This window comes from Hyperolius riggenbachi, chromosome 5 (genome assembly GCF_040937935.1).
Source record: "Hyperolius riggenbachi isolate aHypRig1 chromosome 5, aHypRig1.pri, whole genome shotgun sequence".
In the NCBI taxonomy this organism is placed as follows: Eukaryota; Metazoa; Chordata; class Amphibia; order Anura; family Hyperoliidae; genus Hyperolius; species Hyperolius riggenbachi.
In genome coordinates, this window is record NC_090650.1 from 299607949 (window position 1) to 299634212 (window position 26264).

The 26264-nt window shown below is 44.4% G+C and overlaps 1 protein-coding gene across 1 annotated transcript in view; it reads left to right on the top strand.

Moving 5' to 3' along the window:
* Positions 1 to 26264, top strand: part of LOC137518794 (cadherin-19-like) — a 154542-nt gene that overhangs the window by 57712 nt on the left and 70566 nt on the right. The window contains exon 4 of the mRNA XM_068237111.1: positions 19230 to 19349. Coding sequence (XP_068093212.1) covers positions 19230 to 19349 — 120 coding nt within the window. The remainder of the gene's footprint in view (positions 1 to 19229; positions 19350 to 26264) is intronic.

The following is a 26264-nucleotide window of genomic DNA, read 5'->3' on the forward strand; positions in this document are numbered from 1 at the left end:
GAACGAAGACAGACCCCACTCCTGCCACAATTGGATGCCCAGGGGGGCGTACAAGAGTTTTGTGTATCTTTGGCAATATATACAAATGTGGAGTAGTGGGGTTGTCCTGTTGCAAAAACTTAAACAGATCTTCATCAATCAAGCCCTTAACCAACGCATTTTGCAAAACATTTAAAATTAATCGCTGTATCTCAGGTAGAGGGTCACTATCTAGAGGGACATACACATTGGTATCAGATAATTGGCGATCAACCTCCTGATCATAATCGCATCTATCAACTATCACCACGGCTCCTCCCTTATCCGCCGGACATATTACTATGTCGGCATTGTCCTGCAAGGACTTTAGAGCTGTGTTCTCTGCACGAGTGAGATTATGTGCTATTCTAAAATGTCCCTTCCTAAAATCATCCTCCATTTTCTTAATGTCCACAATTGGACGCCCAGGGGGGCGTACAAGAGTTTTGTGTATCTTTGGCAATATATACAAATGTGGAGTAGTGGGGTTGTCCTGTTGCAAAAACTTAAACAGATCTTCATCAATCAAGCCCTTAACCAACGCATTCTGCAAAACATTTAAAATTAATCGCTGTATCTCAGGTAGAGGGTCACTATCTAGAGGGACATACACATTGGTATCAGATAATTGGCGATCAACCTCCTGATCATAATCGCATCTATCAACTATCACCACGGCTCCTCCCTTATCCGCCGGACATATTACTATGTCGGCATTGTCCTGCAAGGACTTTAGAGCTGTGTTCTCTGCACGAGTGAGATTATGTGCTATTCTAAAATGTCCCTTCCTAAAATCATCCTCCATTTTCTTAATGTCCTCTGAAATCTTCGATGTGTAGGTGTCAATAAGGGCATGGCTAGAGGGTAAAAAATTGCTCTTGTTGCGTAGGCCAGAGTCTCTGAGACAGAAGCAGTCTTCATTCCCAGTTCGCACAGTATCAGTAGTTATACTAGCTGGTAGGTTATTAAAGAAGACTTTTAGTTTAATAGATCGGAAAAACCGAAATAAGTCTTGTTCAAGACTGAAAAAGTCTGGTAGATGTGTAGGACTAAACGATAACCCATAGTTCAATACCCTTTCCTCAATACTGGTTAATGAGTATGAAGAGATATTTACCACTAATGATGGGTGTATCAAGTCCGTTTCCTCGGTCTCAGGTTCATCGTGTTGCGTGGGGGTTTTCCGTATGCACCTCCGCCTGAACCTCCAACCCCCTCTCCGCTTCCGCCTCCTTGGGGGTGATGGTTTGGGGAACCCTCCCTTGAAGTTGGGACGACATCAGATGATGAAGAGCCAGCTCCAGACGGACTACCTCCTCGAGGTCTCCCACGGGGTCCCTTATTTTTTACCCTCTAGCCATGCCCTTATTGACACCTACACATCGAAGATTTCAGAGGACATTAAGAAAATGGAGGATGATTTTAGGAAGGGACATTTTAGAATAGCACATAATCTCACTCGTGCAGAGAACACAGCTCTAAAGTCCTTGCAGGACAATGCCGACATAGTAATATGTCCGGCGGATAAGGGAGGAGCCGTGGTGATAGTTGATAGATGCGATTATGATCAGGAGGTTGATCGCCAATTATCTGATACCAATGTGTATGTCCCTCTAGATAGTGACCCTCTACCTGAGATACAGCGATTAATTTTAAATGTTTTGCAGAATGCGTTGGTTAAGGGCTTGATTGATGAAGATCTGTTTAAGTTTTTGCAACAGGACAACCCCACTACTCCACATTTGTATATATTGCCAAAGATACACAAAACTCTTGTACGCCCCCCTGGGCGTCCAATTGTGGCAGGAGTGGGGTCTGTCTTCGTTCCAATTGCAATCTTTATTGATAAAATCTTACAACCTATAGTACAATCTTTGGATTCGTATATTAAAGATACTAATGCCTTTTTGTGTAAACTTAGGTCCATGCCACCTGTGGATGATGATGTCCTCTTAGTTACTTTGGATGTTGAGAGCCTCTACACCTCCATCCCTCATGATGGAGGTGTAGAGGCAGTTGATTGGTACTTGATGATGCAAACCGACTGCTCGATTGACCAACGAAGGTTTCTGGTGAAACTTTTGGAAATTGTCTTGAAATTTAATTACGTCTCTTTTAAGAACAGATTTTATGGACAGCGACAGGGCACAGCTATGGGCTCGAACGTGGCCCCCTCCTACGCAAATTTATTTATGGGTCTAGTTGAGGAAACTTTTGTATATCTAAATCCCATATTTCGCCAGCACTCTTTGTGCTGGTGGCGTTTTATAGACGATGTATTTTGCGTTTGGAGGGGGCCGCGTGAGAGCCTAGATGCTTTTATAACTAATGTCCATGAACAATGCCCTTATATACGTCTTACTGCTCATATAGATCCATGTAGCGTTCCGTTTTTAGATGTCAGGGTGATCCGGGAGGGGGCGGGATTTGTTACCGACCTATACACCAAACCAACGGATCGTAATTCAGTATTACACTTCCAAAGCTTTCACCCTTTGAATACTAAAAGGAGTATACCACAGAGTCAATTCTCGAGGGTGGATAGAATTGTGAGTGATCCAGACACATCCACCTTACGCAAACGTGAGTTGAGTGATAAATTTAGGGCAAGGGGTTATTCTGATTTCCAGGAATGCAGACAGCGTCGTACCCATAGGAGAAATACTGTACCCAGATTGCCGTTTATATCCACTTATAATACATGTAGTGATAATGTGAGTCGTATTATACGTCGGCACTGGTATATCCTGAGGGATGGTTTCCCCAGAGTACCAGAGTTCAGATACCCACCCCTTATGTCGTTCCGCAGGGCACCTACCCTGCGTGACAAGTTGCGTGTCAAAAAGAAGGATGTGTCTGGTGACCTTCCAGTTAATAGGGGCATGTATCCATGTCTCACATGCCACATGTGTAGTAGTGTCATTAGGGGCAAAGATTTTTGTCATCCCACCACAGGAAACAAATATGAGATCAGGAGACGCTATACATGCGATTACCGATATGTTGTGTACCTTTTAAAGTGTCCCTGTGGCTTTTTTTATGTAGGGATGACAACTCAGCGCCTCAAAGACCGCATTTCATCACATAAAACGGCCATCAGGGGTAAAAGCATTGAGCAGTCGGTTGCTGAACATTTTACAAAATGTAGACATAATGTCTCACAGTTAAGGGTCATGGCCATTGACGGGGTCCCCCAGGATTGGCGGGGGGGTAACCGACAAAAGGAATTATTGAGGAGAGAGGCGGGCTGGATTAGAAGATTGGGAGCTATGGGTCCAGCTGGACTTAATAGGGAGTGTGATTTAAGCTTTTGTATCTAATATTTATTGTAGCTATTATGGTATATATTGTTAGGCAACCGTTTGCTAAATATGGATTCATATGTGTATTTGAACTTCTATCTTTTATTGATATGTGTTTTTATGTTTATTTTTAGGTACATTTGGGGATTCATACATTAAAAGATCATATTCCTCTGCAGAATACCTTTTATTCGGTGTGGCTGGTTGGGTGAGTGATATGTTTATATTTACATGTTGCTAGGAGACAGCATGGCTGCTACTGTGTTGTGCTAGCCGTGTCTCCGTTGTATTGACACGCCCCCCGCCTTCATTGGACCGAGGCCGGCTATTCCCCATTGGCTAAGACTTGGGCGCAGGTGATTGGTGGCAGCCGATCATGTGTTCAGTCACATGACCGGCAATGCTTACAGCGGGCGCTGCCGCTGATTGCATGGCGGCGGCGCGCTGTCCGTGATGCGCTCATATGAGCCGATTTGGGTGGATAATGCTGGCGGTTTCTGCAGCGGAACTGATCCCTGATTGGTGAGTTTAAATATTTAAACTTTGTGCACTTTTTTTAGGTGGCTATATTTGTGACTATTCAGTCTCCCATCAGGTCCGCATATAGGTTGGTCTCCCCATCTGTACGCACTAGGGTGGTCCGCCTTTGGGCGGAGTTAGTGATATATAAGTGATGTTGTGTGATATATACATGCATTTGACATTTCTGGCAACTTGATAAAGGCCTTTCAGGCCGAAACAGCGGGCTGTCGCTGCCTGTCAAACTTTTTACTATGCAATAAAAGTTTAAGAGCTATTTAATACACATATCGTGTGGTGCCGATCCTTTGTGGATTATAGACTGTATTGACCCTTTGGTACAGGGGTGAGGATCTTGGCACACTTCCTTTTACCTTTGAGCATTAAGTGGGTGCTCCTGGATACATGCTTTCAAGTATGTTATTTAGGCAGTCCCAAATAAGTGCTATAGGACACCATTCCTTGTCCTATTTTCTGGCAGCTTGTGAGTAGCATAGGGTTTATAGTAAACAAAGGGTGAGTTACTGATGTGCAATCTTGCGCTTCAGGGATTGAGATGGTGTGCAATCTTGCGCTGAAGGATGAGATGAGTGATGTGCAGTCTTGCAATTATAAAAACGTATATGTAGGTGGTCCCGATCATAAGAGTTCTCCTTTGAGATCATTCAGTATGGGATAAACGTGTAAAAGGTAAGGGTTATATGTAGATCCATAAACAAGGATTTCCGTAAATCTTAGCCACATAGCCTATGTTGTATCTTGTCGTGCCCTTCTATTGTCGTTCCGTCTGGTTACCGGTTCCCAGCGGACTCTCGAGGGACGGGAGGCAGGTGGTTGAAACAGCGGCCAGTCGGTGATTTTGATGTAAGGCAGGTCAAACAATGATCGGATTTTAGGAAGATCTTCTGGAGAGCGAAATGTGAAAGATTTGCCCTCGTGTTGGACATTTAGGGAGAATGGATAACCCCATCTGTACTGTATATCTTTATTGCGTAATTCCTCGAGTAGAGGACGAATTGCTTTCCTGAGCTGAAGGGTGAGGCTGGAGAGATCAGCTAGGAGTTGGATTTTAGCGCCATCAAAATCAATGTCTTCTTGAGACCGGGCTGCTTTCATGATGGCCTCTTTCTCCTTATAAAAATGTACCCGGCAGATAATGTCTCTAGGCTTAGAGGGGTCTGTTTTAGGCGGGCCCAGAGCTCTATGAGCCCTGTCTATTTCAATTTTGTGTTCAGGGGGTGCTCCCAGAATCTGTTTGAATAGGCCTTCTAGAGTTGCCATGATGTCTGGGGGCCTTGTGGCTTCAGGGAGGCCACGTACCCTAATGTTGTTGCGTCTGTGCCTATTTTCCATGTCATCCATCTTAAGATAGATGGATGAAATGTGATGTGAGTTATCATCAATGGATTCTTGTTGTTTGTCTAGCCTTTCCTCAAGAGTGTCCTGACGTTTTTCCACCGTTTCTACCCTTGAGACTATGTGGCTTACCTCTTGTCTGAAGTCAGTCATTTCTCTCTTGTATGCTGCCTCCATGCGTATAATAAGTCTCTCAAAGTCTTGCTTTGTCGGGAGGGATCTCACATAAACATGGAGATCTACCTCCAGGTAGGATTCGGCTCCTTCTGAAGTGACGGGGGATGTTATCCCTGAAGTCTGATGGCGGATGTCCGGAGCTGATCTCGGCGAATGACCAGGAGAGGCTGCTTGCCGGAAAGATGAGCCCGGGGAGGCCTGGGCCTGAAGTGTGCGTGGTGACGCAGTGGCAGTTGTTTCCATCTCTGTCTCGCTGTGCTCCGATGTCGGAGATTGATGTCCCACTGGGATCTTACCCTGGCTTTCGGGTGGCTGTATTTCTCCCTGAGTGGACTTTGGGGAACCTCTGGGTGAGTTGGTGCATTTCTGTAGAGCCGATGGCGCGCTCGGCTGACCTCGCGGCGACGCCATGTTGTTTTCCTCGGCTTCTGCTAGTCTCCGCTCTAGAGGCCTGAGGAATCGCAGAATATGAGCAGAACTTCTGTGAGAAGGGGTCTTCTTGTTCCTCTTCTTCTTAGAAGAGCCCATGTGGGTAAAAGCAGTCGAAATTCACGCTTTAGTTAGCTTTAAATCCGTAGGGAATCAGGAGCCTCGCTAGGCTGCCCCCTCACTCTTCCATGCACAAGCCACGCCCCCCGAAGTGGAATATATTCTTAAACACTGAGGTTGAGACTGCACACCCATAAAACGTGGACAGCTGTCTGTGAGTGTGGGCAGCAGCAGCAAAGGGTGAGCAGGAGATGAACCTCCCTGGCGGTAAGCCCGAGCTGAGCTCGGGCTACGCCGCGCAGGAGGATTTCTCAGGCCCTGCTGGGCCGATTTGCACACTTTTTTTTTTTTTGCAACACGCAGCTAGCACTTTGCTAGCTGCGTGTGCACTCTGAGTGCCGCCCCCCCCCCAGACCCCGTGCGCTGCCTGGCCAATCAGTGCCAGGCAGCGCTGAGGGGTAGATCGGGACTCCCAATAACGTCACGACATCGATGACGTCGGTGACGTCATGCCGCCCGTCGCCATGGCGACGGGGGAAGCCTTCCAGGAAATCCTGTTCTTTGAGGCGATCGAAGAGGGCGGGGGGAAGCCCTGGGCTCACTACATGATTAAAAAAAAAAAAAAAATACTCTGCTGCCCCCTGGCGTTTTTTAATAGACCGCCAGGGAGGTTAATAGACGGTAGCTGTCATTTGAACCTAGTTGCTTTGCAAGCATGATTGCACTATGATGTTGTAACGATCGGTGAAGCACAGAGAGGATCTGATTACCGGTGATCTGCAGTATCACTGGGAATACAGATGTATACCAGATTATAAGTGATCTGCAGTATCACCGATAATCCGATATACCAGCTAACCTCTGTTCACCTGAGTAGAGTGTAGTGTTTGGTGTAACAGTAACACTTTGAGGACTAAGCCTCAGCGCAGTAAGGTATACTGCACGGATTCCTTCCGAAGACCTGGACTCTCCAAGATCGGGAGGAGTCAGGCTGCGAGTAGGAAGGATTGTCTAAAAGTAACACGCTGGAGGAAGTGTCACTGATAGAATGGGGAACCGCCTCCAACAGTGAGGTCGGTTCTCGAGGTCGGACAAGCCAGGTCGTACACACATGGACAGATAAAGTACAATATCAAGAGGCAAAGGTGGAGTCAGGTACAGGCAGGGTTCGGCAACAGGGTATCAGAAATATCGAGGTACAAGATCAGTAGGCAGAAGCAGAGTCTAAGGACGAGCCAGGGTTCGGCAACAGAGTATCAGAAATATCGAGGTACAAGATCAGAGTTCAGGAGGATAGTCAAGCAGGCAAAAGGTCAAAACAGATAATCACAATCAAACTAGTACTTTAAGCTATCAACAGAAACTAGCTAAGTGTAGGATTACAGCTCCAGCTGGTCCCGGCACACTTGCGGATCTGACTACGGATCTGGGTGCTCCCACGTATGTGATCGCAACGCCAGACAACCAGCAACTGAATAAGCAGCAGAATATATAGTTGCTGGACTCTGCTGCCCCGCCCGAACCATTCAGCCAATCATGAGTCCTGCAGGAATCAGCTGACCTTCCTGATCAGCTGACACTTCCTCTGCAGGTATAAAGGTCCTGAATTCAGGCCCGCACGAGCATAGCTCTCCATCTGCCTAGGTGCACTAACAGACCCAGCCACACCAAGCACATGCTGCTGCATGCAAACAGCCGCTTTGCTGTCAGGACATGCGGCGGCTTTTCCGTGTTCCACCACACCACCAGACACGTGCAAACCGCCGCGTAGGACGCGGAGTCAGCCGCCTAGCTCTTGGCACACGCGGCAGCTTTTCCGCGTTTCCTCACAGAAGTCATCTTGTTGTTTTGTTTGAGATTGGATGCACCATTCACCACTGGAAAGAAGCTGGTTAACCCTTTAAAATGCAGTTGCTGTCTGTGAGGCTGGGCAGCCTTGCAGCAAGGTGAGCGTGCCATTTGTTGGCTAATGGTTACGGATATAGAGGTGACCCCCTAGTAGAAGTTTGCACAATCGGACCCCATAGGGTGATGGTCCCCATATGGTTCAAAAAACGGATCGCACTATGATTTCTGTCTTATTCTCTTTCCATACATGTGAACTGTGCCACTAATGGATGAATTCCTTCGAGTACCTGGAAACTGGATGCTAAACAGTGGAGGGCGGTTTATTAAGAACTTATTGTTTATGTATTGAACATTGGGAAGGGGTAGCACACTCTATAAGTGTTGTAATATTTACTCCTAATATCAAATGATATGAGAAAAATGCAAAGATCATTCTGTGACTGGGAGTTCCCCCCCCCCCCCCCTTGTGCAGCTTAAGTGCAGGGAGCTATGTTATATTTACCTAGTCTATGCTGTATTGGGTCACCTGTTTCTCAGGGAATCTGTATGATCAATACCGCCCTCCTGAAGAGGATCCTTCAAAAACACCACATGTTCAAATTGGTGTGGCTATCTCACCTATTGATTTTAGTGGTTGACCTGTACAGAAATCTTGTCGCGTACAGTATAAATAGCAGCTACAATTTGTAGACGTTATTTGTAGCTTCTATTTTCTATGCATAGCTGCTATTTGTAGCTGCTATTTTTTATGTGTAGCCGCTATTTGTCACTGCAATTTGTAGCCACAAGTACCAGCAGTCTCTGTCCTCTTAAGGACCAGAGAACGAAGCGGTGGAACACCAACGAATAACGACAAATGGCCACACATACCTGCCTCAATCACCGTCACTGCCGCAAGTGGGGAATCTGGGCCACCCACTTTGCCGTCTCTATGAAGGCAGAGTTCGTGTGAGCCAGTCAGGAGACACTTTCATTGGCTCCTGACCCTGCCTATCAATGTAAGCCAAAGGGAGCTGCTTATATTGATAGACAGGGTCAGGAGCCAATGAAATCGGCTCCTGAACTGCTCACAGGGATCTGCCGTTACAGAGATGGCAGAGCGAGTGAGTTGCGGTGAGGAGACAGCAGCAAGATCGTCGGGAGTGACAAAAGCGGCGAGAACGTGCGGCATCAATGGATTGAAAACTTTGCCCTGGCAGCCAGGTAGCCATCAAAACAGGGCATAAATTTCAATCAGTAAGGTCCTTAAGTGCTGTGGGATGTGAAAATGTGGGCAACCTTGTTAATTTTCATGATTTTCCTGTATAAATTGTTGTATTTTACAATAAAAAATGTCACTTAAATATATCATATAAGAGACACACACAGTGATTTTTGAGAAGTGAAATTAAATGTATTGTATTTAGAGAAAGTGTGCAATAATTGTTTAAATAAAATTAGGCAGGTGCATAAATATGGGCACCACAAAAAAAGAAATGAAATCAATATTTAGTAGATCCTCCTTTTGCAGAAATTACAGCCTCTTAAAGCTTCCTGTAGGTTTCAATGAGAGTCTGGATTCTGGTAGAGGGTATTTTGGACCATTCCTCATTACAAAAAATCTCTAGTTCATTCAGGTTTGATGGCTCCCAAGCATGGACCGCTCTCTTTAACTCACACAGATTTTCAATTATATTCAGGTCTGCAGACTGAGATGGCCACCATTCCAGAACATTGTACTTGTTCCTCTTCATGAATGTCTTAGTGGACTTTGAGCAGTGTTTAGGGTCATTGTCTTGTTGAAAGATCCAGCCCTGGCACAGCTTCAGCTTTGTCACTGATTCCTGGACATTGGTCTCCAGATCTGCTGATACTGAGTGGAATCCATGCGTCCCTCAACTTTGACAAGATTCCCAGTCCCTGCAATTGCCACACAGCCCCACAGCATGATGGAACTACCACCATATTTTACTGTAGGTAGCAGGTGTTATTCTTGGAATGCTGTGTTCTTTTTTCTCCATGCATAACGCACCTTGTTATGCCCAAATAACTCAATTTTAGTTTCATCAGTGAACATCATGTCCAAATGTGCTTTAGCATACCTGAAGCGGCTCATGTTTGTGCTGTGGGCGGAGAAAAGGATTCCTCTGCATCACTCTCGCATACAGCATCTCCTTGTGTAAAGTGCGTCCAATGGTTGAACGATGCACAGTGACTCCATCTGCAGCAAGATGATGTTGTAGGTCTTTGGTGCTGGTATGTGGCTTGACTCTGACTGTTCTCACCATTCGTCACTTCTGTTTATTCGAGATTTTTCTTGGTCTGCCACTTCCAGCCTTAACTTAAACTGAGCCTGTGGTCTTCCATTTCCTTAGTATGTTCCTAACTGTGGAAATAGACAGCTGAAATCTCTGAGACAGCTTTCTGTATCCCTCCCCTAAACCATAATGGTGAACAATCTTTATCTTCAGGTCATTTGAGAGTTCTTTTGAGACCCCCATGTTGCTACTCTTCAGAGAAACTTAAAAAAACTTAAAAAAAATTGATTCATCTGTGTATGTAGGTCAGGGGTCACTAAGCTTACCAAGCCAATTTGAGCTCCAATAATTAGTCCTAAAGGTTTTGGAATCAATAAAATTACAACAGTGCCCAAATTGATGCACCTGCTTAATTTTATTAAAGCAATTATTGCACACTTTCTGTAAATCCAATAAACTTAATTTCACTTCTCAAAAATCACTGTGTGTGTCTAGTATATGATATATTTAACTGACATTTTTATCGTAACAACCAACAATTTATACAGGAAAATCATGAAAATTACAAATTTTGCCCAAACTTTCGCATCCCACTGTAGTTAAACAAGATGTTGTGTTTAAGGTTTAGTGTACATATATCCAGGCACATCACATCTAGTTAGGACATTAAATAAGTTAAGGAAAGGGAGGTGCTGAAGGGGGTGTGGCTAGAAAACAGCAAAAATCTATTAACCATTCGCACTCTTGCAAGAGTGCGAAGTGTTTAAGGTTTAGGTGGGGGGTTTAAGGTTAGTTGGAGGCATTAATATTAGTTGCTCGGCAGGAGGGTTAAGGGTTAGGCACCCCCAGGGTTGGGGTTAAGATTACGGCTCCCCCAAGGGGGAGCTTAAAAGTTAGGCACCACTGGAGGTGGAGTTAAGGGTTAGGCACCCCCAAGGGGGGGGGGGGCTTAAGGGTTAGGCACTATTGTGGGTGGATTTAAGGGTGAGGTGCCACCAGGGGGTTTAAGGGTTAGGCACCACCAGGGGAGGGTTCTGTGTGAGAGAAGGGTGAGGTCAGGCCATAGTAAATTATTGGTAAATATTACCAATATTTTTCTATATAAATGTAGTAGAATATTGGCAAAACTACCGATATTCTACTACCATTAGCCTGCGTCCTTTAAAACATGCGGCTTTTTCAAATGTATGCTCCTGAGGCTCCTGATGATATGACATGCATTGGGAGCCAAAGGATGATACCAGCATAGAGTCTGTAGATGCCCGGAGGAATAGGAGATACTACGCAGATTGTATAGGTAAACATATCTGTGCTCCCTTTGTTTACTGTGCACAAGAAGGCTTTGTTTGTATTTTCCCCAAAACAGGGCTGTAACCAGTTATATATTAATAGATAGAATATTCCCTGCCATCATGGTGGGGGCTTGGGGGCTAAGGGGTTCAATAATTTTGTGACTTGCAGACCAGTAGCATGGTAGCTTGATACTTTACCTGCTTCCAGTGTCAGGACAGGTCCTTCTCTCTTCAGTGCAGCCAAACTTAATTGTAGCTTTGTAGCACCCAATGCATGTCACATCATGACATCGACATGTAGGGATAAAACTGATCATTTGACCTGAAACAGCTCAGCTGAGGAAATTAACAGAACTCTCTGTAAGTGGGGCTGTTGCTATTGCTTGGCTCAGAGAGGCCTCTTTTCCACGGACTGTTGATCTATGTGTTTAGCAATCAGTTACCAGGCAGCAGTGAGCAATTACCAGGCAGCAGTGGGCAGTTGTGAGAGTTTTTCAATGCATTTCACCACCTGTCAACAGTCCATGGAAAAGAGTCCTTAGGCTCCCTGCACACTGCAAATCTGAATTGCGATTCCGATTCTGATTTTAGATTCCGATTTTCCCTGAATGCTTTCAACAGAAAAATACAGAAAAAAACGCAGCATGCAGTAACGATTAAAAATTGGAATCATAATTGCATGTAAAAAACGATTAAAAATTGGAAAGGGATTTTGTTAATAATAGCTGCACAAACTGAAATAAAAACTTGATGTACCCACAGAGTACTAGCACACCACTTATTTCTAGCATTCAGTACTTGTACGTTCCTACAGCTTGATCACGCTGACTTTGCACTAAGAGCTCTTTCACATTACATGATGCTTGCAGGAGCCGATTTCCTGCAAGCATTATGATCTGCGGCATGGACGTCGGGATGTTGCGGTGCGATGCTGATCAGCGGTGGTAGTTATAATTCACCCAACTGAAAAATGCCTGTGTCGGACGCAGGGGTGTAACTAGACGTCCCCGGGCCCCCCTGCAAGAATTTGAGCGGGCCCCCCCTCGCCCTCCCCCCTGGGGCCCGCTCATGGCCATTCTGGGGGGGCAGGAGGGGTCACAGAACCTTGGGCAGGGCTCTCCCCACCTGCATCTAAGTGGCAGCAGCGGCGGCGGCAGCTATAATTACCTCCATTCACCACCAGAGGTCTCCGATCTGCAAGGGTTTCACATTACTTCCTGTTAAAACAGGAAGTAATGTGAAGCCCTTGCAGATGTAATGTAAAGCCCTTGCAGATCGGAGGCCTCCATGGTGAATGGAGGTCATTATAGCTGCCGCCGCCACCGCTGCTGCCCTTTAGATAGATGCAGGAGGGGAGCGCAGAGGGGATAGCCCGAGGTGAGGGAGGGGGGCTGTCCCCCCTCCCCGCTGATGGGCAAAGCTCTCCCCTCATGCTGTGACCCCTCCTTCCCCCCCAAAATAGCCATGAGCGGGCCCCAGGGGGGGGGGGCCGGGCCCCCCCTCCGGGGGCAGGGGCTGCTTCCCCTATTGTTACGTCAGTGATCGGACGTTTAAAAGCTCCCGGGTACATCGAACTGCAATGCACCAAAATGCACTGTTGGATGTGAAAGGTAAAATGAAAGTCTAAGGACTTTCATTTTACCTTGGTTAACGTAAGTATTGACTTTGCATCAAAACGCCATAAATAAGCTCTGGTGTGAAAGAACTCTGACTCGCAGTCTCTGTCACAGTGTACTGTATGTGTACTGTATGTAAGAGAGTGATGTTACAGAATACACCGCAAATTCCCAGACAAACATAAGCAGGGGGCTATTCCAGGAGATAAAACACTTGTTTGGAGCAAGTTTATTTTTTAATCTCCTGACATTTCACATGAGCTACAGCAAATCTAATTGCTTGCGACTGGCTGTTGATATATGTGCAAGGTCAGCCTTGCACAGACAAATTAAGCAAATCACCTGAGCATTGCAGAGGCAAAGCCAGGAAATGTGTAAATGAAACAGTGCTGTGGAGCTGTCTTCAGCACCACACTATGCTACTCTGTAACAATGCTACACCTGAACTGAGAGAGATATAGAAGGAGCCATATTTATTTCCTTTTAGGCCTCGTTCAGACTGCTGTGCGCATTTCGGAAGCACATATAGTGTGCAACACACAAGGTAGGTAGAAGGTCATAGACAGCCCTTCTACTGTTTCCATCATATGCGCTACACAGCAATGCGCTATCGCACTGCTGCATGCTTTTTTCGAGAATTGCAGAGCTGACCCATTCACTGTAGTTCACTGTAGTGAATGGGATCAGCAGCGCAGCACATAGCAGCACAGATGGCATGTGATCGTAGGCTGCCATCTGTGCTAATTGACATGAGCGAGGCCTTAAAGTGGACCTGAAATCTTGCACAGGACAGAAGTAAACCATAGAGAAATCCACCCTGTATGTATTAGGAGAGTTTAGCCTGTCTAATTCCCCCTCACCCGTGAATAATCACAAGTGTAATTTGATCTCCCAGCTGTGACAGCTCAGGAACCTCAGCAGCCTCGGCAGAGAAGCTAATTTGTAAACACAGGATTTTAACACCATGTCTGCCTCCATGAAAGCAGAAAGTAGCCAAGCTGCAGATTTCTAGCAGCAACCCTTCAACAAAGAAATGTTTTCTTTAAAGGTTATTATGCTGTTGCTTATCTCTTAAAGCAAAGAGGAAGTTCTGAGTTCCGGTCCGCTTTAAACAATGCTAGTTGATTGGCATTCCTTTTGATTATATGCTCCTGATGCATTTAGCTATAGACCCTGAACAAGCATGCAGATCAGGTGCTCTGACTGAAGCCTGATTAGATTAGCTGCATGCTCATATCAGGTGTGGGATTCAGACACTACTGCAGCCATAGAAGATCAGCAGGAATTCCAGGCAATTTGCATTGTTTAAAAGGAAATCAACATGTCAGCCTCCATATTCCTAATCGTTCAGGTGTGCTTTAAATCAAGTTAAAACAAAAAGAAAAGAAGACTGCCGCCTCCCCTGTTCCCAGGACTCTTATACCTCCTAGGACTCTTTTTGTCCCTCATGCAAGCTGATACAGCCAGGATGGCTGACCCTCACAGTGTAGGGCTCTAGAATACTAAGCTATACTGCCCACATGGTCCATGACACGGAGGGGCACTGTAGGAGGCAAGCAGCATTCCTCCTCCTCTCCTGCAGAGTTCTTTGTGTCATTGGGAAGGGCTCATCCCCATCTCATGCTGGAGGAGGAGGGGGTTGTTACACATGCATTGTGGTGGAATCAACAAGGGGACCACTAGATGTCCATCCCCTTACTGATAAATAGGTATAGAGAATCAGTCTGCCTACTTATAGTAAACCTGGATAAAATATATTTTCTTTAAGAAACCTTCTTCTGATGTCATCTTTTCCTGTTAACTGACTTTTTCCATTTCGTTGTTGTTGTCTTCTCTAATTTTGATTGATGAGTAACTCCTCTGGCTTCCGCTCCTTTTGCTCCATCACTCCTCGCTCCCATAGTGCCGCTTCCCACTGCACCTTTGTTATGGTCCCCCCCCCCCCCACCATGATTCTCCCCCCCCCCCCCCCTGCAAAGCATTTGATTTCTGCAGCTCTGCTGGATACCCCTGACACTGTTGCTCCCAGTCACTGCTGCCCACCAGGACTCTGCTGCACTACTGAACAGGAAGCCCCAGATTCCTATTGGTCAGCTTGCTAACCAATGGGATGCTTCCATTGTAAGAATTTCACAGAATTGGGACCGTCACAAAATTAATGATAACACCCTCCTTCCATCTACTCTAACAGACAATAAAACCTTTGAGTTTGCTATAGATGGGCACATGGATGCCAATGCTTTAACCAATGCATTGAAATTGGAAAGGGGGAGGGGGGTATATATCTTTCCTTCAAGCCTGGTGTGACAGATCCAACTCTAACTAAAAACGCCTGCTTACGTGAACTACTGCAATGCATGAGTGACAACTGGCTGAAACTAAATGCAGACACAATTGAAGTCCTTCTGATCGGAGGGCAGCACATGACAACAAAACAACTTAACTTGCAGTCTTCACCACTGGGAATAGGAGGCACAGATCTACACAGCTCTGATCATGTGCGTAGCCTGGGAGTTCGAATTGATGGGGATTTAAACTTCAGAACTCACATCTCGGCTGTGGTGAAATCATCCTATTTTATTGTATTGTATTGTATATGTTGATTCACATTACATGTATTAAAAAATGTTCTTTATGTTCCCTGGCACTCCACCTGCAGAACACTTGTAGGCCTCTTTCACAGAGCGACGTTAAAGTCGCACGTTAGAAAATGTTTCAAAGCAGACTAAAGCACAGCAATACTAAGTTTGTGCGACAGTCACAGTGCACACGTTGCGTTTGTGTGTAACGTGTAGCGTTATTAGGAAGTGCTGCATGCTGTGCATTATACATGTTATTACATAGTTATACATAGTTATTTTAGTTGAAAAAAGACATACGTCCATCGAGTTCAACCAGAGAACAAAATACAACAGCTGTGTTGGACTGTTTGCACATGCTCAGTAATGACTTGGAAGCATACTTTTCATTGCCTGTATGCTGTACTGTATGCAACGATAACGGAGCATTAAGTTGCATTGCAACAATTTTTGGGGCATTGTGTTGTAATTTGCGTTGCGACTTTAACCTTGCATCAAAACGCAACGTCCTACTGTGAAAGAGGTCGCAATGACAGCCAAGGACCGACTCTGGGGCTTAAAAGGGACTGTCGCGAAAATCTTACAATTACATTTCTATTAAGTAAAATAAGCCATACATGACTTTTCTCCTATGTTGCTGTCACTTACAGTAGGTAGTAGAAATATGACATTACCGACAAATTTTGGACTAACCTATCTTCTCATAGGGGGATTTTCAGGGTTTTCTTTATGTTTAAAAGCACTTAGTGAATGGCAGTTGTTCCGTCCAACTGCCAAAATAGTGTGCAGCGAGCAGGGAAGCTGGCCAGCATCTTTGTAGTAATCATTTTCAGAGAATATAAATACTACAAAAAAACGGGAATTGGCTCTTGGGTGCATATAGAAACACGCATAATTTAGTAATTAATTGCAAAAATTCTAATTACAAACTAATAAAAGAAAATAAAAATTCATACACAATACATATAAATGCTAAAAATATGTATAACCCCATACATATTTTTTTATTTTACATATTTTTAGCATTCATATGTATTGTGTATGTATTTTTCTTTTCCTTTATTAGTTTGTAATTAGAATTTTTGCAATTAATTAATAAATTATGCGTGTTTCTATATGCACCCAAGAGCCAATTCACGTTTTTTTGTAGTACTTATATTTCCTTGTTGGCATGATGCATATGGAAAACATTATTAAGAGTGTTTAGCTAGATTTATTTATGATATTTATTCTATATTTTGCGTTTTCACGGTTACCCTTCTTTGTGTGCAATAGCGTGGATAACATTTTCAGAGAATGTCTTTTTAAAGAATAAAGGCCATGCTGAGAATCCCCCATGAAGAGATGGACTAACCCAAAACCTGTTGGTGATGTCACATTTCTACTACCTACTGTAAGTGACAGCGAGTTGTGTCAGTTAAGCCTGACCCACGGGTCCTCCATCTCGAGTGTTGTTCAAGAGAGGAACTACAGAATATTGACTCGTTGGTTCTGTACTCCAGTACAGTTTAGTAGATGGCAAGGGAGAAATATAGATATGTGCTGGAGATGTGGCCAATGAGGGGGCAATTATCTACATATGTGGTGGCATTGTATAGGGTAGAGGACTATGGGAAATGGCGTTTGAGTCGTATGAGGAAATGAATATGTGCCAAATAGATCATACGCCAGAAATAGCGTTATTATCTATGTTCCCTGGAACAATCAAACAAGCAAAGAGGTCAATCCTTGGCCATAATATGGCATCAGTGAGGTACCTCATTGCTAAATTTTGAAAGGGGGCAACAGCTTGGGGAAGGTAGAGTTGGTAGATACGGTAAATAATTGTAATGAATAGTGAATTATCAGCTGCGGTGGATAACAGTACCACTGCAGCTGCTTCTGGTACCCTGCCTGCCAGTCTCCCTGTGCCTCGGGCGTCTAGCACGCCGAGGACGGGCGTGGGTGGTCGCCGCTTGTCGGCTGCGGGGGATGGTGGGGCCACTACGGGAATTGCTGGGTCCCTGCCTACCAGGTTTTCCGCGTCTAGTACGCCGGGGATGCGTGTTTCTACTGTTCTCAGGGGCACATTAGCGCGTGCGCGCGCTCGCTGTCAGGACCTTTATGCCAGGAGGAGGCGCGTCAGCCTCTCCCGATTTGCTGAGACTGATGGGCGTGTTTGGAGGGTCTCCTCCGCTTCTTAAGCCTCTCGGCTTCACTTGCAATTTGTCTGCTGTCGTGAATACTTTGTGTTAGCGCTCAGACCTTAGTCAGTTCCCTAGTGTGTTAGAACCAGCAGGAGCTGGGAATTCACACTAAGCTTAGGATCTGTTTGATAGCATAATTTGTACTAATTGTGTATTATCTGTGTATGACTCTGGCTAGCTCTGACCAACCTTACTCTTAGTGATTCTGTACTTTAGCATATCTGATCCTGTTGTCAACTAAGCCTGGTTAATACTCTGTCTCTATCTCCTGATTCTGTACCTTTGCCCATCTGATCTAACTGCCAAACTCTGCCTGGATACCGTTCTGCTTTTGCCTGTCAACTCTGTACTGTAATCTGTCTGTTGCCGAACCGTTCTGTCTGACCTCTCTACTCTCACCAGGGAGCCCTTGTCTCTGGTGAGAGGTGCTGTACTACAGTGCCCACCAGCTCCTCTGGTGAGGTATTGCCAAAACTGTTAATACATACTGTTGCACCAATCACTACACGCAGTGCAATAAAATAGTGCTACTTACTTGTACACTTAGCATATGTTTCGTATATCTGTATTATTAGTGATTTTGCAGATCACCATATAATCAGGTATATATCTGCATTATAGGTGATACTGCAGATCACCTGATAATCAGAACTCTGATCTTGCTAGCACCAATCGTTACCATTATATAATGAGAATGGAGGAATTAGTATTGTCCGCACAAAATAGAGGGGAAGAGATTTCTAGACAATGGTCATCTTGGCTGGAATATAGGGACAGACTCTGATATACAAAAATCTTGACACTTAGGTCTCTATTGGAATTCGCATGGGGTTACCCATTCCCCCCTTCTTCTTCTTCTTTTTTTTTTACTATTATTATTTTTTATTATTTGTTTTGTTTTCTTGGGATCATATGGGAGATGGAGGTTTTTAATATAATAGGAAAATATAGATCTTTGTGGAACATGAGAAGTCCTGTATGAATAATTAAGGTTATTAATATGATGAGACTATGGCCTCAATTCACTAAGATCATGCTGGAGATAATAAAGCAAGAGAAAACTTACCTCCACACAGTAAGAGAGTTATCTTATCTCTTCATTCCTTACGTTACCTCTTCTGTAGTTAATTTACCTCCTCTGTAGTTAAGTTACCTCCTCTGTAGTTATTTTCACACGCAGTTAATGAACAGCCTGTCTTTAACTTTGGAGTTATTTTAAGGATTAAAGAGTTAACCTAAAGACAGAAGAGTTAACTTTAGGTTTGCCTGAGGTAAACTGTTTCCTGAATACTACATGCCTTATCACCATGGTAACAACTCTAGAAGAGGTATTAAAGACAGGAGATAAGTTTAGTGAATTGAGGCCAATGTCATAGTATATGAAGATATTACTGTAGGGTATTAACAAAATGTTTGCAGGTTCTTGTCTCAGAAGGATGTACTCTTGATTGAAATATGAATGTTTTTTGTATAGATATGAATATTATCTAATAAAATTGTGATTAAAAAAAAAAGAAAGCGTTGTGTAGTGTGTAGCTATATTATATTTTAGATGAACTTAGTAGTCTTTTGGATTTCTTTTAAGCTACAATTCCCTTTTCTCTCATTAGGTACTTCTGTAATACAGGTAACAGCTGTAGACAGGGATGATCCAACCAATGGCAATCATGCCAGATTAGTGTACAGCATCATTCAAGGACAGCCACAGTTCTCAATTGAAATAAAATCAGGTAACAAAACTAAGATTTTTTTTTTCTGTTTTTATATAATTCTAACGCTAAGAAATGCCCTCTTGCTTAGTCACATACAGTAGCAGTCTTGACATTTGTCTTTATGTCCACACATCACTGAGCAATCAAGGATGCAATAATTACTTTTGTCAGGTATAACAAAGAATAAACAATAATGACACATGTGTGCAATATTTTGTAGCTCTTTTAGAAATGACTAGACACATTGTTCTCTTGTCATAACATAAATTGTTCAAGGTTCAAAATTAAATGACGCTGACTTTTGGCACCTCGTTAGGGATTATACATCATGTATTGTCAGCTATTGGACATATGTGAGCTTCTATCACCTAACAAACTAAAATAAACTATTGTCTCCAACTCCTAATCTCTTACCGTTATTAATATTATCTGCTAATAATGGCTTTAATGATATCCAAGAAATCAAGTTGTCATTCATTATAATTGTTTGCGCACTGTGACAGGCTCTCCCACTTTATACAGGAAAATATACTACATTTGGTATATGTGATGCCAAGACTTCAAAAGCTTATGTATTAAGGTTCCTGGAAGGATATGTATTGGGATTAAAGATAGGTGGGCTCATGAAATAAAAAAACGAATACAAAACTAGGCTACCTAATCCACGGGGCTGAACGAATCAGGTAGCCTCCAAAACCGCGACTCCCCGCCACTCCTGTGGGCTGCAATGGCACACTTACACTTTCGTGACCTCTGGGTCATGACTCTGGAATAAGAGGTTCAGTCTCACTTTCACAGCATGCAGGGAGGCGGAGGAGTGGCATGGGGGTGTGGCCAGAGGGAGAGAGCTGCCCAATGGCAGCTCAGGAATCCCTGCAGGAACTCCCCTGGCAGGCGTTTTGAACAGAGAATCACTCTACCCTATGTTTACCTCCGAAGTTTCGGGTGCGCCCGGTGTGACGTCTTATGGGCACCCAGTGCAATGTTATAGTCGCACCCGGTGTGGTGTTTCGTACGCACCGCACAGCGCTAAACTTTGTGCGCGATCAATAAAAGCTAACTGCATAGCACCCTAGTTAGCACGCCCAAAGCTTTTAGGCGTGCTAACTGAGTTAGTACCTTTTTGTGAATTGAGCCCACTGAGGGAGTTCTCACTAGGCCACCCTGGAGCATTAGAGAATATTGCCCAAGGACTCCTTGCACATACTGTAGGTTACTGGCTGCAGCCAGGATTTGAACCAGTGTCAAAGTTGGTACCTTTAACCAGTATACTATCCAGCCGCCCCATTGACACCCTATTGGTACAGGTGATCTCACAATACACACTGCAGTATATGTTTTAAAAAAGTTTTAAATATTTGCAATTGTAAAATACTGTGCTGTGTCCAGTTACTTTGGTACAACTGCAGTAGTCATAATGGTGACAATGTTCTCACAGTAATGTTCCTGCTACTTAATGTGAGTTCTCATTCTCAACATGAAAATCACTTCTTCTAATTTTATAAGGTTCCGTTTCTCCAACTAGTGCTATTATTTATGTGTAATTGCATTGCTAGGGCACGATGTATAAAAAATGAAATGGTAGTTAGAAATAAATCTTCTAAATTGCCATGCAAATAAACAGCGTACAAAAATGTGAGTGTACTTTTAATTGATAAAGTTGAAATCAGTTCAGTAGCAGGAGTTTAAATGTACAAAATAATAATATAAATTAATTTCTGTATCTACTATATATATACAACGTTTCTCTACCATAACATAAATCTACATTTATTTGAATGCTGATTGAAATAAGCAGAACACTGAAGAATATTATACATATAAAACAGGAGTTTTTATTGGCATCTTATGACCTGACAGGATGTCCTTGCGAGTTTCTGTTTATTTGGAAGCTGAATAGGGCTGCAGCTCCCTGCAGAGTTATTTACTCACAAATAAGTTGTACGGTCTTTACAAGCTCGTGAGGTGATTGCAAGTGATACATTTTTATTTGAGTGGCATTAAGTAAACCACTAAAGTATACAGCACATCAGCTTACTGCGAAATTCTGACAGTATTTGGGAATTACTGAAAGTGCACCTAAATGTATATTTACGTTTAAGACCTAACTCCAGTAGCTTGAAATATCTTGTTAGCATAGCATAATCTAAAGTCAATGAAGTCGGTGAGATCCTAACACAGAATATTGCCAGTCATCCTCCCATGTCCTGTATCATCACTCTACAAATGCCCAAGTGTCAGATTTACCTGAAGGGAAAATATACTTATGAGATAATGCATTGTAAGTGTAGTACGCAGTTGAGTAACTACAATACATGGGGCCCCCAGCAAAACTTTGATCCCCCCGACAATGTTCACACTCCTTCTCTTGCCTCCCCTTGGAGCTCTTCACAGCCTAGGGGCCCATCTCACAAGGGTCATAAAATAGGTGTGGCCATCATAATCTTCACATCCGATAACAAGTGTAGCCACAAAAACACCTGATCTGAAGTATAGTGCTCTGTATCGGAGGGACGGTAGCTTGGGCCCCCCACAGCTCTGGGCCCTCCTGCGATCACATGGGCTGCTCCCCTCTAGTTACACCCCTGGTAGTATGGATAATAAATACACATTTGTAGCAAAAGAAACTAGTCTCATGTAGTTTTCCAGTACAGGAAGAGTTAAACAAAACTTGAGTAGTTTTCTATGCAAAATAACTTATCTGAGCTAGTCGACCAACTTGGTCATACTCAGTCCTGTTTTCTGAAGAGCGTAAACAGCCAAGAAACAGTGACAGACAGACTGAGATAAGGTTTTACTGCAGGAAAGTTCAAAGGGTCATTACTTCTGCTTTGTTTTACAGATAAAGTAGAGTTTGGATTATAAAATACAACTGTGAAAGTCTGATGCAACGTGTAACGATTGTGGGATATCTCCGTGTTCAGCGCACAAAGATGTGCGCTGACACTGCGGAGGTCCTCCACAAGCGTGTCAAGATACTAGAACCCAGCTTTTGGTGTAAGCACCAGTAGAGGGAAATTCCTGTCGGCAGATGGCGCTGGGGAGTGCAGAGGAACCAATCCTCTGTACCTCCACAAATGCCAGACAGGAATTGTACGAAGCGCAGAACGCAATCACAAGAGAAGCGATTGCGAATGAGAACGAGCAAAGGGACAGGTTGTATGTGTGTGCGCCAATCTAGTCGCCACCCCGCGACCGCGCACACACAACAGCAGGTGCGAAACAGAAACGCAACCGCCAAGAACGGCGATTGCCAGAAGTGACACAAGGCAGATCAGAACAGAATACGAGGATAGCAAAGGCACAGCAAATCATACAATGAGAAGATACGGAAAATAATAAACGCTAGCTAACCGCGAACACCGCACTCATTCGCAACAGTGCACGCGGTTATGCGCGGTCTCCACATGATAAGCACAATAGAGACAAGCACGCCTAACTAACCATCAACAGACAAACACGAAACAAAGAACGTGAACGCTTGCTTAACGGTTACCTCATCGAGCCTACAGCAAGCGCCCGTATCAGACAAGACAGACAAACGAGAAACACGAACTAGGCAGAAAGGATCCACCGCTCTTCCGCCAGAGCAAGTGTGATCCAAGCAGGAACACAGATCAGAAAGATCCACAGCCGCTAACGCTAGCGGCTAGTGCAATCTAAACAAGACAGATCAGATGAGGTAGCTGGTAGCAACCGCTGCTCCAGCTTACACTCCAGGAACTAGATCAGAAGGATCCACAGCCGCTACCGCTAGAGGCTAGTGCGATCCAAACAAGACAGAGCGATTCGCTATCAACCGCCGCTGGTGACAGCGCAATCGCGACAGACAAGACAGGACAGAATAGGCAGTACAAATTATACACAAACTGACTGCACTAACTAGGAATGCAAGGAGCACTCCCCAAGAATTAACTATACTAAGATAGCAGTGGCTGACACTCCAGGTGAGTCCAGCAGGAACAAACCTCTATGAGCAGCGAAGCATTGTGGGACACACATAGTACTTACAGTACACGCCTCCAATGAATGTGGCCAGGCAATTTGCATGACAACGCATGCAAATTCCTCAGCAAGCACAAGCTGCAAAACTGACAGAAGGTCTTCTTTCCAGAGTCCTGCAGCATGCAGACCTGAATAATGATCAAAAGGCTGCCTGCCTGTGCAGGCAGCTGAGCGGATCGTTACAGTACCCCCCCCCCCCCTCTAGGGACGAATTCCAGACGTCTTTCAAAACTGGCGTTACCAAAAAACTCTAACTGAAGACTCATGAAGGTCGGGGCAGCCCGACAAGGTCCAATTCCAGAGTCAGTCCACCTGAAACCGACCTCATCGGAAACAGAAGCCACCGAAACATGCCCATCAGTACTACCAGTCTTAGCGTAACACCCATCAGGACTGTGGATACCAGAGAAAAAGCCATCGACACCCTCCAGACAATACCCACCACCTTCCAAGGAGCGTCCGAAAATACCAAACCTGCCACAATACCTGTTCGAAGTGTCCCTTACAACACAAAAGCCACCATTGATCTTATCCAGGGGACCAAGCAAAATCTCTCCCGGAATCTCCCAGAACCTTTTGAAGCTCCACAGAGATCCCAAGAGGGCAGAACAATCACCAGGCTCACATGGAGAATTACCAAGAACCCCCATGGAACCAATGACAATTCCGGATTCAGAATTACGAGGACACCCATCAAGATCAAGACTTTCCGGAACCACTTCTGGGCATGCAAGCAGGCAGGCTAAATCAGAGCATGTCTCCACCGAGGAAGCATCTGAGTACGCTGGTAACCGAGGCACACTTGGGCTTTCTGGGTCACAGAGCACACTGGGGTACACCAGCACAGGAGAAACCTCAGTACATGTCGGGGAACTGCCAACCTCAGAGTCCGGCACGACAAGACCAAAACCAGTACCGGACAGAGAATCATCATGAGTGGAGGTCACAGGCACTGGACTTTCACAAGAAGACTCGGATACAAATTCAGAAATTTCTGTGACAATAATATCATCATTGACTACATATGAGTGAAGCTCCATCAGAGCTGAAAAGGTAGCCAGCAAGGCAGCAATGCCTACGGAAGAGGGTAACACCTCAGAAGGACTTGGGGGGCAGGAGACATCTCCTACAAGTTCTGAACCCTTTGGGAGGAACTCGGAGACCTCCAGAACATCAAACAAGACCTCAGGAACATCATTTTTCAAGTTTTCTCGGAAGGATTCTGAACTATCCATGTTACAGGGCAAAACTGGAACTTTATTTTGTGGACAGGGCAGATGTCCCAGGAATGGTTCCACCATAACCTGAGACTGGATCTCATCATCATGAGGGGAATGTACAGGTATATTTACTGGAACACACACTGACTCCCTAACTTCATTCTCACTGTACCCAGAATTCTGTGTGGCAGTCAAACTAGCTTGTAACTCCAAAACTGCAGAAAAACAGGTGAGTATAGTGGCAATACCTAGACGAGCCTCTAGGGACACTGCAGGAGACTCTAAACAAGGCCATCTTAACTCATCCAGAGTACAGGGTGCAGAATCAGCACTTTCCTCCAAACAAGAAAGGGACTCACAAATGTCAGTGTGATTGGACATCATATTGTTATTCATGGTACAGGGCAGGCTCAGAGAAACTTTCTCTGGACCCAGCAAGGATGTTTCAGAGTCAGATTCGCAAAACCGAAGCGCTGTCTCACTCTTAGATTCGGCTAACAATGTCAAATCCGAGGAGCCAGAACGCAAAACCTGCGAATCCAAGATCGCTTTAGGTTGTGAAACTGACGCTTCCATAGCGCAAATCTCCGCGATCTGCGGAGCAGACTGCAAGGCATCTAGGGTCGAAACACTGGAGCAATTGTCCCCAGGCAACGGGCCCTTACAGGTGTGAACAGGGTGAGACAGAGACTCATCTGCAGAAGAAATAGCGACATCAACAGAATAGACTTTATTAGGCATATTAATTTCACTTTTGATGCTGCATAGTTTAGGAATTTTTCCCATAGCAGGATCATAGATGGAAGATCTTAAAGATCTGTTCTTAGATGACAAGGGATCCCACATATCTTTGAGAAAACTGGCACATTCATGTTGATCACAATCTGCAGGAACATCTGAGAAACAGGCATTACATCGCATAGATTCAAACTTCACGCAATCAGGAGAGAATCTTTCAAGATTCGCACAAGAATCAACCACAGTAGTGCACCCATTCATGTCAGGTCGCGCAATATCTAGACTCACATGCTTTACCCCAAAAAGGCAGGAACAATCATCCGATAACGATGTCTCTTTATTGAAGTCAATTGATTGGTGTGTGTGCAATTCATCCAAAATCGTCTGCCACACATAAGTCACCGGATTCACAAAACATTCGTCACACTCATCAGAGTCAATCAAAGCGTACACCGAATCAAGACAAGCATAAAGAATCTCTGCGCTTTTTGCGATGTAAAAATCGCAAAACGCCTTCCAATCAATCTCGAACTCCTCAATTAATGCTCCAATATCCCATGGAGCAATTGGGGGTTCAAACAACTCGGTTTCCAAGAAACCCTCATAAGGGTTGGGGTCAGGAACATGCAAAGACTTTCTTACTCCTTTAATATAGAAAATAATTCTGCCTATCAAAGGATCCACAAATGCCGTGTCTTGGGGTAATGAAACCTGAGACTGAGAAATTTCAGACTTTACAGAAACAATTTTTTTATTTGTAGTTGCTATGGGCAACAGATTTTTCAGCTGAGAAGTCTTCCTTTTTTTCCTGCTTTTAGTCCTTGCTGCTTTAGGTGGCTGCTGTTTAGACACAGGGGAATAGTTACTGCATTCATTTTCAAACTGAATGGTTTTGCATGAAGTAGGTAGAGCAGCTGACTCATTAGCAACTACACATTCATACAGGGCAGGTGGCAAGCAAGGCAACTCA